General features: G+C 42.9%; 1 protein-coding gene across 1 annotated transcript; it reads right to left on the bottom strand.

Moving 5' to 3' along the window:
- Positions 1-634: 634 nt before the first annotated feature.
- LOC132790228 (cubilin homolog) lies at positions 635-16352 on the bottom strand. The gene is made up of 16 exons (XM_060798690.1): positions 15713-16352; positions 15103-15209; positions 13132-15050; positions 12771-12997; positions 12223-12697; positions 11972-12161; positions 10477-11767; positions 9295-10183; positions 9082-9239; positions 6883-8732; positions 2103-4401; positions 1868-2047; positions 1671-1806; positions 1350-1510; positions 998-1289; positions 635-930 (listed from the first exon to the last, which is right to left on the bottom strand). The coding sequence occupies exons 1-16, from the start codon at positions 16271-16273 to the stop codon at positions 713-715; spliced, it is 10953 nt and encodes a 3650-aa protein (XP_060654673.1). The 5' UTR covers positions 16274-16352; the 3' UTR covers positions 635-712.
- Between the last annotated feature and the right edge of the window lie 57 nt (positions 16353-16409).

Genomic DNA, 16409 nt, shown 5'->3' with positions numbered 1-16409 from the left:
TTTGCCCTGGATTGTATAAGATGTATTGTATAAGAAATAAGATGTATAAGACTGCTGTAGATTGGCCAGCTTGCTCTGACAGACACGGTTGCCATTCCAAAAAAATTTTTTGTACCAAAAATTTGAAAAAATTTACCAATTTTAGCAAAAATGTACCACAAATTTGTTCACGAAAAATTTTTTGTATTTCACAAATTGTGATTCACAATATATAACTGTTTACGTAGTGATGGACCTTACATTGGCGCATACATATTTTCTCAATTGACACAATACATCGCAAATTGACTGTATGCGATATTTTCCAGTGTTAGTCGTGGTTCAATTTCTAACTGATACAAAATTTGTATCTGGTGGAACAGAGCCATTTGTTAAAATAATATGTGTGAACATAAAATGTTATGAAAAATTTAAATTCTAGACCAGGCATATTGAAAATGTACCAAAATGAAAAAAAGTGATCCAATGTACCAACGCATAAAAAATGTACCAGTTTTGGTACATTTGTACCAAAAGTGGCAACCGTGCTGACAGACACAGCTTAAGCAAGCAGTTCCACAGCAACAAGTCTGCTTGCATTTCTGTACTGCTTGGCAACCAAATGGACTGTGGGTAAAAATACATAATATTTAAATTTTGTTTGTTCCTTTTATTTATTAATATACTAAGCATCTTATATAATATATGTGATTAACAATAAGTCAATATTCAATTATTCGACTAATTGATTAAAGTACAAGCGAAAACCTGTCCCAGCGAAATTGGGCGATTTCTTGGCGACAATTCTGATGCTATCGCTCTGCATCTTGAAACTATCAATAACTGTTGGGCCACAGAACAAATGTCGAAGAGTTTCGGTGTCATCATCAAGTTTTTCATAAAACTTGATATTATCTAGATCACAATTGGTGTTTGGACCCATATCGAAAGCTATGGAAAATTAAATAATGTATTATTAGACTTTGTAATAAAAATAAAAAATATATCCATAGCTTACATCTGAAATTAAATTGGAGTGTAACGCCCGCTGGAATCGAAATGCGCCAGGTGCACTCTGAATAGTCGCGACTGTCATAAGGAGGATTTGCAAACTGGCCTTCCAGACTAGTTAGGTGCCCTCCACAACCAGTCGGCAGAGTATTTACATTGGAATGATAATACATTCTTAAAAATCGGACAGTGGATGTGTCAATGCGTATCCAATTTGAAGTACTTAAAATGGACATAGGCATCGAATCAAAATTATTTGTAGCATTTAAAAGAGTGCGATTTGCGACCACATCTGTAATCTATATTAAGGCATATACTATGAATATGCAAATAAATAAAGATAATTAGGTTTCACTTACTAGAAAATTACCAAAATCTGTGAACTGCACAAAATCTAATTCCAGAGCTACGACGAATCCTATTGGTACTCGAATTTCATTGCTGCAATTCAGGCTTTCAGATCGTTCTATTGAATTATAATCTAAAATACCATCCAGAGCGGTTAATGTACGATTACAATCTGAAAATTGAAAAAGTTAAAAAACATGAATTATATTGCTAGGCTGCATTTAATATATGAAATAAATTCTGAATCCAAAACCAAAACCTTTGAAAGGCTCAAAATTTACTTAGACCCTAAATCATAATTTGTTGATCATAGTAATCTTATTTTTACTTACTTTTTTTTGGTCTTATTGTCAAATTTAATTCATAGCTTGTGTCGCTTCCAGACCTGTGGAAGATTACATTGAAACTTCTGATGTAAGGGAGATCCCAAGTGGTATTGCTGAATTTTCCGCAATAATATCTGTTAAACTTGTTGAGGGAAACAGGATTTAGTAACAAAGCACAGGCTTTCTTAGCCAATAGGTCTTACGTAATCGGCCTTGATAAACACATAGTCGACGCATTTTCGGGTCAGTGGAGAAATATCCGCCAATTGCACGTCATGCGCATCGATCTGAATGTCAGAAACAGTGGTGATATGCCAATTACAGTCAACATTGCCCTGGAAGGTGCTGGAGACATTTTTGGAACTCAAGCGCAGATTGATGGACTGCAAAAGAGAGTTTATTATTAAAGCCCCAATGAAGCAGTTCAAATCTACTCACCTCTTTGTCTAAAGTATAGTCCAGCTGGCCACATACAGTCGCTTCCATTTCTAGGAGCAGTTCAAAGCTGATGTTCTTTGAAGGCGCAATGGCGCTTAGCTTGATTAGCACTTCGTTGTAGGAACTGTAGAGTTTGGAGCCATTACCTAAATGGGCGAAATAGCTACCCAGACTGGCACTGTTGCCATCGAAGCCATCCAAGATCTCAAGTGAGCTGCATTTAGGACAAGCTAGCTCATTCAGATGGAGCTGCTTCAGCCATACGGAAACACGATTACCGAGCGGCACACTAACGCGGAAATAACAATGCAATTCATCGCCAGCAGTGCTGGCATTCAGCTGATAGGATCGTACCAGATCCAACCGAGTGTTGCCCTCGCTAAGCGCGAGACGTTCGTTGCAATTGGGCGTAAAGTGCACGCTGGCCACAAAGCCTCGTCCACTTTCATCCATATAGCGGGGTAAAGTGGCCACAATCAATGCCTCATTGCTGTCGACCATGACGGATGGACTGGTCAAGTTACCACACAATTTACTGATCAGCTGCTCCTTGCTGTGACTGCTGCCACGATAGATGCTCAGATCGTCATACTGACAACGGTTCTCAAGCTCAAAGTACTTGAAGCGAAGAAAGATTGCATGCTGTGGCGGCGCCAGCACATGCCACTCACATTCCTGGCGAGACTTGTAGGTGGTGCCCAAGTCGGACAGAAGCGGACGTAGTGTGAATGGAGCAGTGTAATTTCCACCACAGCCAACCAGCTGATACTGCAACTCGAAGGGATGAGTGAGGGACGAGATTGTCTTAAAAACAAGACGCAGGCGTTCATATCCGTTCACCTCAAAACTGGGACACATGGTCTGGTTAATGGTCTGCTCCTTCCCCTCCACAATTCGATATGCATCGAAGTAGGAATAACGACAGGACCCCCGCAGCCAAGCTCGATCACTCTTGGGTTTGACGATGACCACCAGTTGGTGCTTGGTGTCCGTGACGAACTCATAATTGCAGCTTACTGACTTTTTGTAGATGCTTCGATGAAAATGGCCACCGTTTACCGTTTGCAGCTCACTGCTCGCCTGGAGCTTCATATCACAGGTCGTTGAGACGTTGAAGGTGAAGCCATCAGCTGTGATGTTGCCATTGGTGCGAAAGATTAGACGTAGACGATTCGACTGAGTATTCAGAGGCGCAGGCAACTCTCGTCCACAGAGTGTGGCTATCGTTTGCCAGAGATCCGCTCTATAGTCGAGCACCTCGAGGCGATCATTACTGCAGTTGGGCGCCATCTCAATGAAGAACCGATCACGGAACTCCAAACGCAGCGTCAAATCCGATGGCGCCTTATACTCCCAAAAAAGCTCAATGTTGTTTTTGTAGTCTGATGGGCCAACGGTCACCAGAGGTATTGGCCTGTCTCCAACCAACATTAAATTTCCGACTCCCAAACTCCAATCTTTTAGATTGGTGGCAATCAGCTGGAACTCACTGCTTCCCGCTTGATACTGAGTAGCATGATAACGCACCACGTAGCCGATTCTCAATGGAACCATGCTTTTGCTGGCCAAGACCGTGTCGCGACAGAATCTAGTCAGTTCATCACCTCCTAATCTGGCCGAAATGCTCACATATTCATTCTCACAGCGATCAGCGAAGCTAAAACTACTGGCATTTACTTGCAAGCGATAAAGGTCAGCATTATTCATCGTCCAAACACATTCGAGGATGCCAAAGTGTTCCCTCAACAGTGGGAGCTGCATTGTGGTGCCCTCCATCAATCTAATGTCTCCGCCACATTGATAACGTCTATAAGTGGCCCGGAAATTAAACCCAGTTACCGGCTCATTTTGAATGATCTCAATGCGCCCCGTTGTCGTTGCCATCGAGAAAATTGCATTGCCAGGAGGCAATACTTTCAACGCTTTTAGAACGTCATCGTAGAACCTGACCAAGCCACCAGGCTTCGTTCTGGAGTACGTGACATTGAAGCTGATTGTTACCTGCGGCTCCGCTAAGAAGTGCATGTGGCAGTAATAGCGGGGCAATTGCATCATCTCCGCGTTGGACAGCGTGCCAACAGCTTGTTTGCCAATGTCCGGCGGACAAGAGGAAGCTTCCAACGAAGTGAAGCGCGCAAGGACCGGCTTCTGTGGCATAGAAGGCCTGAGCAAAACCCTGACGTACATAAGGTTATCGGTGGATTCAATAACTCCGCTGCCATTGTAAGCATCAAAATTAAAGCTGACTATTTTGGACAAGAATGACATGTCATTGTAGGCATTAACGTCCAATCCCGGTCTGTAGAATGAGAAATAATTGTGGGTAAAGAAAATAATATATTATGAAATCCTATCAAAAGCTCTGCATTTATCGTTTGGCTGAGTTGTATGAATACTAGTATATACGTATATCACTATAGGGTCTATAGTCGCTAGGATCTAAAAGTTTATACGAGTGTACAGACAGACAGGCGGACATAGCTAAATCGTTTAACATGTCATCTACCTTTTACATAATTTTGTATACAAAATAAGTAAGAAAGCTACAGTCGAGTGTGCTCGACTGTGAGATACCCGCTACCCATTTTGAATAAAAGGAAAATATTGCGGTATTATTCTCAAGATATACCAAAAATACTACAAAACAAGTAAGAAAGTTACAGTCGAGTGTGCTCGACTGTGAGATACCCGCTACCCATTTTTAATAAAGGCAAAATATTGCGGTATCATTTTCAAAATATACCGAAAATACTAAAAAAATACTAAAAATATGGGCAAATCCCACGTGTCGCACGCTACATTCGCACGATTTTAGCTAATGAAAATCAATTTTTTGGGGGGTTTTTTTAAAGATTTACCGTAAACTTTTGTTATGTGTTTAGAGTGAATTGAGAGTACTTTCGGAGGGTATAAGATTCAATTTCACTGGAGTCACTGTTTTGAAAATAATTAATAAAATTGTGACGTGTCGCACGCTACACCAAGTGGAAGTTAGTTTCAAAATTTTCATTTCAAACGCAATTTTTAACGAATTCTGCAAAATAAACCCTATGAAAGTTAATATCCTAAAGAAAGTTAAGAATATTAGAAGACAAAATCCGATCGTTTGGTCTTAATAATGTTTATAGATTTTTAGCAAAGCCATAAACCCATTGTGTCGCACGCTACGTGTCGCACGCTACACTTTTTCCGCTGACATTAACATAAGACAAAAATCTTTTAATTTGAACTAAACATTATTTATTATATTCATAAATGTGCTTCACAATTATTTCAACGTGATTTACTTTAGATTTGTGTGTGAGCTCAAGCAGAGGCAAAAAATTGTGTAGAATAAAATAGGGATTTGAAGGTGCGCGCAGAGCACGAATTCAAGTAAAATTATGAAAATTATAAATAAAATTGGGTTTGATACAAATTTGTGCATTTATAATGATCGAAATTTCTTTTTTGCTTTAAATTCTTAAGATGCCATATCTACTTTAATGTTCCATATAAAGAAAAATTAGAAAATGTGAAATTTAAAAATTGGTCGCTGGTGGACTGTTTCTGGGATTTGCCCATATACCAAATGGTATGTTTGGTATATCGATATAGTACACCATTCAAAATATACCTTAGACGGAACAATGTGCCAGGTTGTCGGCCAAAGCAACTAAGACACCTAGTAAGTAGGCGTTTTTGCCCATACAAAAGTATTTCTTTAATAGCTTCCACAATTCAGGAATCATAACTACTACAGTAATTATTGTATATACCAAAATTCGCAACTCTAGCTTTTAAATTAGGCTTGTTATTCGATTTTTTTTTATTTGCGGGGGCGGAAGTGGGCGTGCCAAAAATTTGAAACAAACTTGATCTGCGTGCAAACATAACAAATGCTGTCGGAAAAAAATTATAGGTCTATCTCTTATGGTCTCTGAGATCTAGGTATTGATACGGACGGACGGACAGACGGACATGGCTATATCGTCTCGGCTGTTGACGCTGATCAAGAATATATATACTTCATAGGGTCGGAGATGCCTCCTTCTACCTGTTACATACATTTCCTGTCGGCACAAAGTTATAATACCCTTCTACCCTATGGGTAGCGGGTATAAAAATACTAACAATATACCAATTGGTATATACATACCAAATGGTAAATTTGGTATATAGATATAGTTCCACATTCAAAATATAGCATAGGCAACTAAGACCCCTAGTAAGTAGACATTTTTGCCCATACAAAAGTATTTCTTTAATAATTTCGACAATCTGATCGCAACCAAATTTTCTGGAATTACAACTACTATAGTTATGTAATCTATACCAAAATTTCGCTCTAGCTTCAAAATTACGCTTTTTGTTGATTTGCGGTGACGGAAGTGGGCGTGGCAAAAATTTGAAACAAACTTGATCCGCGTGCAAACATAACAAAAAAAAATTATAGTTCTATCTCTTATAGTCTCTGAGATCTAGGTGTTCATACGGACAGACGGACAGACGGACATGGCTAGATCGTCTCGGCTGTTGATGCCGATTAAGAATATATATTCTTTATAGGGTCGGAGATGCCTCCTTCTACATGTTACATACATTTCCTGCCGGCACAAAGTTATAATACCCTTCTGCCCTATGGGTAGCGGGTATAAAAAGGGAGCAACTCTCTCCCGAGACGATGTATATTGCTATGGCCGCTGTCCCTCCGTACAAACTTGGTGCCCGCACTCGTGCATGTCAAACGCAAATAAAGTTTGTTTTAGATATTTACATTGGTCAGTTGAATCAAACTTACATTCGTGATATTCGTGTGTTGGGTTTTGGCAAATCGGAACGCAGCTCGTCAAGGTTAAGAAACTCGAAGCGAACGCGTTGACCCTTTGGCACCGTAATACGCCACTTGCAGAATCGTTGAAACTTTTTAGGAATCAAATTCCGTGATAGTTTCAGCTCACCAGAAACCGCATTGACAGCCTGATCGCAGGCGCCATCAACTTTGTTATACTGTATTCTAAATCCTCGGTAGGTATTTAACTTGGGATTCTTTGTCACGAATCGCACAGCAAGTTCATTTGTTGAAAAAGGAATAGAATAGGGCAGTTCCGTGAGATTCCCATAAAGTATTAACAAGACACGTCGTTCATCTACCATATCCAAGAACTCAAGGCGATCCAAATCATTTGCATTTGCTGCCACATCATAGGGCACATTCAAATCGGTGATGTTGACAACGATATGTGTATCCGACCGGGTTTTGACGGTATACTCGCATTCAGCCGGCTTGGGATAGCCACCCAGTAATGGATAATTTACGGAACTGATCACCCCACTTGGAGAAGTGTGCTCGCCACCGCACTGACTTACCGAAACATTTAGCGAGAAACCCGCATGGGGTTCATTGAGCTCCGACTGGTAATGTACCAGCAGCATATTTCCAGAGCTTCTTGTTGTCGCTGGTTTGTGGCATGTTCGGAGTAGACGACGTGAGAGCATTGTTGAACCATCGTAGAGCTCGGCAAACTCCTTGTCGCAATTCTGTACACTTAAGTCGAAGGTATTTACGAAAGTGGCTGAAACGGTTTCGCCCAACGGTGCCACTATCAACCACGTGCAGTCCGAGTATGCTGGAGGATAATCCGGATACTTGGGAGTGCTAAGCACGTAGCTGGGCGAGAGATGGGTTAGTCGAATTTCAGATTGACAATCATTGTACTCTCGATATGTTAGTGTCCAGTTGTTCTGCACGTGCCTAGTTCCCATGCGGTTATTCCATTTTTCGAACATCAAATATTTGATGGTAGCATGTGGTCCACTCGTCCGATAAGACTTCGTATTAAAATTCAATTGGTTGCAGAACTTGCCGTGCGGCAACATCGGTGCTCCGGTGTCGACACCATCATAGATGAGTCCATAGTGCGTGCAAGTGTTGTTGACAGCCTCTGAATGATACTCAATGCTTATGTCGACGACACTGCCGGGTCGTACATTGATGTGATACTCACAGACGCTACTATCTTGCATATTTTGATCCCACCACCTTTCCTTCTTAGGAATCGTGATGGTGCCCACCTTACCAGTCATATTGCCACCACAATTGGTTTCGACACCAGCTCTAAAGCCGGTACCATTCATAGATACGTCCGAGACGAACTTGATTTTTAGATACGGTGTGCCTTCGACACGTTTTAAGAGCGAAGGCCAGCGAGTTGCGCTCATATTGCAGACATGCAACTGCTCCTGCCAATCCACCATATTGCTTGAGGTCTGAATGCTCAGATAGTCCAGCGCACACTTGTCCGATACCTCCAGACTGGCATCATAAAGTTTTGCAACGACATGGCGATCATCGTCCTGTGCCTTGAACACCCACTCGCAGTTCAACCTCGGTCGATAACCATGTGGATACCCTGGTGACTTCACATGAATCGTGGCCTCGCGTCCCACCAAGTGGCTCATGCCACAGCCTTCGGTTAGCGTTACATTTCCGGTCAGCTGATCAGTTCTCTGAATGTGCCAATTCAACAGAAAGGCGTCGAAATCTGCATTTACAGTTTTCAGATAGATGATATTGCTACTCGAGGTGAACTGCCAGGGCGAGTTCTGTATTGGGATGCGCAATCCGGTGTCATCAAAACCATCAAACAGCTAAAAGCATCAAAATATATAGTCACAAATTAATTTCTTTTAAATAAAGCGAACATCACAAATTTAATTAAAACTACCGGACTAAAGAAGCGCATTGCTCTCTTAAGCTACTCTTGTTGTCAGTAGTCAACTAATTAAATAATCTTTTCTATTAGGTGCAGTTATGCCGAAGGTTATTTCCACTACAATCGATACAATGATATTTGCAAGTAGTAATGAATTAGAAAATTATAAATTATAAAAGCAGATTAACTAAATAATAACACATAAAAATAAGCAAATTGTAATATATATGAAGTAGAATGCTGTAGTGCCACCAAGATCAATTCTCGCAACACGCACAGCTTACCTGCAGTCCAGTGTTGTATTCCTTAAAGTCAATCACGATAATCGAGTCATGTTCCGCAAAGATGCGCCAAATGTAAGGCTGCTCATCGCCACGTACCGCAAGCGTTGGTGGCGATTCGATCTTACCACTTGTGATATTTGAAAATTCATTGACGTGAGCTGAATTAAATAATAATTTAATGAGAAAACAAATAAAATTGTTATGTAAACGTACCATAATTCCAGCGTAACTTGAATCCTTTGCCAGTGCTGCCAGACTGACTTCGGAATTTCACCCAGACGTCCGAGCTAACAGACAGGGGCTCCACAGGCAGCACATTGTCACAGTATAGACCCAGTAAGGAGCCCGTCTTACCAGCACGTACTTCCAGGAAATCGAAATTGCAGTGTTCGGACTTGAAAATGTCCATTGCCTCGAATCTTAGTTCAATGGCATTGCCAGGACGGAGATTCGTTTGCCATTCGCATTCCACATTTGAGGGATAGCTGTCCGGATAGTTGGGAGAATTAAGTGTGCCGCGAGCGGACTTAATTGTACCTCCACAGGAATTATCGAGGGTGCTAAATTGAGCTGCTAGCACAATGCCCACTGCTTCAATGCGTGCCACGTTAGTGGGGATAACCAAACTACTCGGATGCTCTTTGCATAGATTATAATAAAGCACATCATCCTCATCGTTGTATATCCATAATCCTGTCGTGCAATTGCCGCCTTGTGATGTGCATGGACACTCCAGTTGATTAATGTTAAGTGAAATTCTAGTTCCATTTTCTGACTGAATTTCCCAAATGCAATTTGTATCGAGTCGAGAGTTTAGATAACCCTCGTGGTCAATTCTCTTACCGCCGCATCCTCGTTGAAACCGCATCGCAAACTTACCCCATGCACCTTTTTTGGCTTTAAATGTCACATGAACAGTGCCCTCCATTGTTAGGGGCTCTGAAGGTTCGTTGCCACTGTATTGAATACTGAAATTTGCCGGCTTAATTAAATCTCCTTTCTTTAAATGCTTAGAGCCATAAATTGTCAGACTAGACAACTCGGAATTCGTCGTAAAATTGAAAACATCGAAGCTGAATTGAATAGTATAGGGATGTTCGACCTGTTGAAAAAGTATAGGCATTAATGGTTACCGATTCACGGCCACTTCACTTAATATATTTTTGACTTAATGGTCTTAATGCCATCGCAATCCATTTACTTTAAATTTAATTTAGAACCAGAAAACCCAAAGAAACTGTTGCTACTTTAAGCTCTTTGAACAACCACCATTAAGTTCTTTAACAGCCACATATTTTAAGATTCAGTTGTGGCCGTGTGAACAGGTGTGCATATATAATATATATTACAATAATTCTGTTAACTTCGCTAAGAATTGTTATTCTACAGACTCACCTCTACGACCCATACGCACTCGATATCCTTATCATAAACATCCAAGCCTTGCTGGTAATAGCTGGGAGAAGCAATAAGCCCGCTGCTCGCACTAATGGTGCCTCCACACCTGGCTGGTACTTGAGTGTACGTGGCTTTCATGTATTTGCGAGTACGTTGCGTGCTGCTACGGAATCGGATATGCAGCTCATTTGCTGGGGAGGTGAATTTTTGAGCAGTGAACTCCACTTGGCAGCTGCGCAGCATGACATCGGATCCATTGCTGCCAGACCAAACGGTCAGCGTATCCTGACTGCAATCGTGTTGGGGTGTCTCAATGTGCAACTCCTCAATGGAGAGTTCGATTTGATAGCCTTCGGGCACAAGGATGTGCCACTTGCAATCCTCATCGACACTGAATGGAGCATTCGGTGTCTCAATCTTGCCACTGGCAGCGCGCAACTCTTCGCCGCAGCCCACACGCTTGAATTCGGCATGGAAACCCTGTGATCCGATCAATGCATCACTATTGAATTGCAACACCAGTCGATTACCCACACTAGTGACGACATCTTGAGTGGCGGTGCATAAACGTCGCTCGCTCACGAGCTGAGTGTTCCGATAGTCGCGAAGCAGCACGTAGTCAAAAGCACAATCGGGATCAACGGCTTCGAAGCTCATGTGGGAGATAGCCAACTGCACATGACTCTTGGCCTCCCCAGCTCGTATGTCCCACTCGCATTTGGTATTGGTGTCATATTTATCGGGGAAATTTGGTGTCTCAATGGCGCCACTCAGCTGCTCCAATCGCACAATGCAATTGGTCGTGTAGTCCAGTAGAAAATGCATGCCTTCAGGTGATTCGTCATTCACATTATAGCGCACCAACACTTGATTTCCTCTGGATCGCAATGCCAATTTCTCTCCTACAATGCTGCAGTTCAGTGGCAGTTTGGGACTACCAACAGTGGGTCCATCGTATAAGGACAAGAGACCATTGCACAGATCGTCACGGCTCTGCAGCTGCAGATCCACCGTTGATCCAGCAGACACACTGATCTGCCAATCGCAGGCCAGAGCACCTCGATTGCCCGACATGCTGTGTGGCGAGTGTATAGAACCTGACGATGACGTCAGCTTGCCACCGCATCCAACGGTTGTGATCTGCCAGTTGAAATGGAAGCCACTTTCCTCCATTAGTGCATCAGAGTGAAAGTGTATATAGAGCGCATTTGCATAGGAAGGCAGTCGCGGTGGAATATCAAAACCACAGTAGCGTCCTATCAACGGTGCTTCCGAGTGGTCGCCATTTCTGGTGTGTCGATCAAAGAAAGAAAAATAATAAAGATTGTTAGAGAATGATTGGTAGAGGAAAGCTGCAAAAAAAGGGAAACATATTATATCTTGATAAAATTATTTTTCTTAAAAAAAAAAGTAGTTAAGAATTTGACGATTTTAACAATTGTGTTGTTGGTAGGAAGCTATAAATCTTTACAAGTAATGTCAGTTAAAGCACCTGATCTCCACATAGTCATCAGTGCAGCGATCCGAAGTACTTTCCGTTGTAAAATTGTGAACAATAAGCTCAAGGCGTTCTCCGAACGGCACCCTAATGATCCAAGTGCAATTCTCAGATGAACCATAATTATCTGGCCAATTGGGACTCTTAATGGTACCGTAACGTGCTGAATAAGTGCCACCACACACTGGAAAATCATAGTTATAAGATTAGTAAAGTTAGATTAGAAAACACGTAGGTTAACTTACTAGTATTTGCTGGCTGATAATCGATTATCACTCGCGAAAATGTTTCTTTACCATATACTTTTATAGTCAGAAGATTCGAGTCGATCTCTTCATTCATTTCAAATCGCCTGTCTCCGCCGTCGTAATTTCTAAGTAGTTTTCCCTGCCCCACAGTGCTGTTATCAAAAATCTGTAGTTTTCCTTTTCTTATAGGGTTATACATATCAACATGCAGAAGTTTTCTGCCTGGAACTTCAATAGTCCATTCGCAATCAGAATTGTGAACAAAACGTCTGTATGAAGCCTGCGGAGAAGTAAAGACGCCTCCACATTCCGCCAAGAATGATTCGAATTGGAATCGTAGACCTCGAGCATGCTGAGGATTGCTAGCTCCGCGAAAGTACAGTTTCATCCGGTTATTTTTGGAGACCAGAACATGATTGGTCAGATTCCTTGAGAAACGCTGTTTATCGCTTGCATTGCGAGAAAAATAAACCTACAAAAGAAAATGAAAAATAGTAATACCCACTTTATTAGGAAATATTTTCCTATATTCCAACTTCACTCACATCCAAATAGTTTGGTTGAACTCCAACATTTACAGATGCGTCGTCATCCTGCTGAGCAGTAGAGATTCTTTCTTCCCCACTAATCGATAGATCGATTATAGTTAGTCGAATCTTATATTGTGCAGGAATATTTATATTGTATACGCAGTCCAGGTCCTCCAAGTATCCATTCGGATAGTTGGGAGTCGAAAAGTCTCCTGAATTTGATATTATATTGTCGCCGCACTCTAAAAAAACGAGATGGTTTATAGCCTTTCCATATACATATAAACTATATAACATATGGTAGATAGTACAGCGGGCATGGGAAATTCTTTAAGTGGTTAGCTTTCCATAATTAATTTTGAAGTTATATACATACCTCGACTGTATCGTACTTTAAAATTCCTTGGCAACTCCAAGCCTGCCAGCTGATACTGATAACGCAGTAGAATCAGATTTCTGCTAGATAATAAAAGCTGCTGATTTGCTTGTGTCATGTTGCAGAAACGTCCTATCAGAGGCTGATCAACGCTGGATCCGTCAAAGATCTCAACGCTCTGCAGCTGGCAACCGGGAGAGCCCATGAAATCGAGTTCCTCGAAAATGAGCTGGATTCTGGTGTCCTTAGGCTGTTGGACAAGAAACAAACAAATAGGAGCATTCATGTGGCCAATTATTAGACCACTCGCTTCAGTAAAGATGCCACCGCAATTGGGATGCCCAGCAATCACCTCGTAATGCACTTGGAACGAGCTGTCCATGCGCACCAAATCTGTGTGGAAATGCAAGCTTAAGAGATTCACTGAGCTGTAAAGAGGCGCTGGCTCAGCCGATTGACAGGCCCGATATAGCTGTCGATTCGTTTCATATATGTTTAGATAATCTCCTTCACTGCATTTGCTCGACTGCGGCGTTCGACTCTCAGAAGGACCTAGTGTAATCTCATAAAAGTGCAGCAGGAAACGTGTGCCAAAGGGCGCCGACAATTTCCAGCGACAGTCGATGCCGCGTTGCGCCTTGCCCGGATAACCGGGAGAGCGCAGCACACCCGTCTGACCCATTTCCAGGTCGAGTTCCGCGCCACATGTCATGGGCATTGAGCTCCATGTTAGATTAAACCCATGTCCCTGCGTGGCATTGTTCGAGAGAAACCAGAGGAACAATTGCGGCTGTGTGGTTATCACAGTGCCATTGCCGAGCGGCAACTGCTGGCCACAGAAGCGTCCAATAAGTCGGGCGGTCAAAGATGTGCCATCGTGCAACTGCAGAAAGTCGGCAGTACAATCGGTGCTGTTCTCCAGATCAAAGAAGGTAAAGGTCACATTCAAGATCATTCCACGTCGAGTGGCAATGATGAAGGGACACCGCTCATTCGGTTCATATGCCAACTGAGTGCTGCCCTCGCTGGGTGGAAAGCGTACGCTGCCAGTCTCATTGCGCAACGAGATGCCGCAGAAGCTGCGTAGATGAGAGCAGCTACTGCCTGAGTAGCCGGCTTGGCAAACACACATGAACTCATTTCGTGGCAGTAGGCGGCAGGTGCCGCCATTGTGGCAAGGATTCGGATGGCAAGCATCCGACTCCGTGCATAGGGCACCCTTGTAGCCCGGCTGGCAAATGCAGCTGGTGCCACGGCCACTCAGTACACAGGTGCCATTATTCTGGCAGGGATGATTGTCGCAGGGCTTGCGATCAGAATCTTCGGTGCAGCCATCGGCGCCATAGCCATGACCATAGTAACCGATTCGACAGCTGCAAACCACCGTCTCCGAGATGTATTCGCATTTGGCGTGATCGTTGCAAATCTGTTCGCCGTCGCAGGAATTGGACTTGGTCGGCGAGCAGCTTCTCCCATCACCCGTCCAGCCAATGGGACAGCGGCCACAGCGAAATGAACCCTCGGTGTTGATGCAGCTGACCGTCGGACGCTGACTGCAGCCGCCATTGTTGCCATCTCGACACTCATCGATATCCCGACAGTACTTACCATCCCCAGTGTAGCCTGGCGGACAGGCAGCACAACGAAAGCTGCCCGGCAAATTGATGCACTCATCGTGGCAGGGATTTATATCGGGTGCACACTCGTCCACATCCCGTGTGCAGGGACTGGCGCTTGCCTGAGTCACATTCGCATCTGCCCACGTCCAGCCCTGATCACAGATGCACACATAGCCAGCTGCATTGCTGGCGGACAGGCAGGTGCCATGACTGCCGCACAGCTCCGCTGACTGATTGCTCAGACAGGCGTTGTGATGTAGTCGACAATGAACTCCCGAGTAGCCAGTGCGGCACACACAGCTGTGGAATAATAAAGACTAAAATGGAAGCACTGATTGGAGCGTGTACCTACCGATAGCTGCCAGGAGTATTGATGCACTGGGCATCGTTCATGCAGACGTCCAAATCTGTGCTGGCCAAGTCGAAGCACTCATTCACATCATCCTCGCAAGTGGCGCCCTAAAAGGAAATTGTGAACAATAATCGGAAATATATGTAGGAACGAGGAGGAGAAGAACTCTGCTCATTGCTGTTGAAAGATTAAATTTCGAATGATTCATGTTATAAAAATAAAAATTCGAATCTCAAAGAGCCTCAAGCATAAATAATTAATTGGGAAGGTCAGTATTAAATTTATTAGTATGTATGTTTAATAAATTTAAATAGCGTACTAATATTCAAACTTGATAAAAATGATTTATTTATTAGTGCGAACTACATCATATTAGAAATATTAATTATATTTTTACTTATGATATTTATTGCGATCTGATCCTCTTACCTCTTACTTAAAAATTGTTATGCTAGTTTCAAATATTTAATATTCATAAATTGACACTTTATTTAATTCAAATTTAAAAATCGGACGAACTAATCAGCTTGTTTGTATAACTGAGATAAGCACAAGTGTACGCCCCACAATAGTAAAGGTCTCCGCCCACTTGGAAGAACCGCGTACTTACTTGCCAGTTCTTGGGACAAATGCACTGGAAGGACTTATAGGCGTCATGACAGGTGCCTCCATTCTTGCAAGGATTAGAGGCACACTCGTTGAGGCGCAGATTGGATTCCAGCGTTGTTAAGGTGTTTCCCACGACCTGGACACGTTGCAGAGTCCGTCGGAGCACGCGCTGACTGAGTCCACTACGTCGAGTGCCATTGTGCATGTTACTCAGCCAACGCGCGAGTCGATTGAGGTCGCGTTGAACACCACGAAACTCCTCCTTGAGTGCATCCAAGGACAAGGGCTCTCGCTGTGCTGCTGTTGATTGTGCGGTGGCTGCACGTCGGCGTCGCTGCAACAAGGCAACAATATCCACTTCGTTGAGCAGCAATGAGGCAGCATCTCCCATCAGACGCAAAGTGATGTTTCGATCCTGGGCTGCCTCAATAAGCAGTGTGCCATCGTCAACGGCCCGAAGCCACGGTTGATCACGATTAGAACTTGCCTCTGTCGGTGGCAACTCGATCAGGATCACGATACAAGACAGAAAAATCCAAATAAAACAGTTCCTTTTACACATTATTAACAAGTTTTCATTTTCACCACCGCACTTAGGATAAATTAGAAATGACACTTCACGAGTTAGGGTTGGTTATTCGGCGTTGATCGCGCGGAAACTGAAACCGCAAGTAAAGATCGCGTTCATTTTATAGGCA

This window comes from Drosophila nasuta, chromosome 3, assembly GCF_023558535.2.
Source record: "Drosophila nasuta strain 15112-1781.00 chromosome 3, ASM2355853v1, whole genome shotgun sequence".
NCBI classification, from domain to species: domain Eukaryota; kingdom Metazoa; phylum Arthropoda; class Insecta; order Diptera; family Drosophilidae; genus Drosophila; species Drosophila nasuta.
The sequence above is the reverse complement of the archived record's forward strand: the minus strand, read 5'-3'. Positions and strand labels throughout refer to the sequence as shown.

What these genes read in the sequence shown, in the direction of transcription:
- LOC132790228 (XM_060798690.1), bottom strand. Translation starts at nt 16,273, where the DNA reads ATGTGTAAAAGGAACTGTTTTATTTGGATTTTTCTGTCTTGTATCGTG. An exon ending in TTTGTCCCAAGAACTGGCAA is followed by an intron (nt 15,210 to 15,712) that starts GTAAGTACGCGG and finishes ATTTCCTTTTAG; the next exon opens with GGCGCCACTTGCGAGGATGA. An exon ending in GATGACTATGTGGAGATCAG is followed by an intron (nt 11,768 to 11,971) that starts GTGCTTTAACTG and finishes TCGACACACCAG; the next exon opens with AAATGGCGACCACTCGGAAG.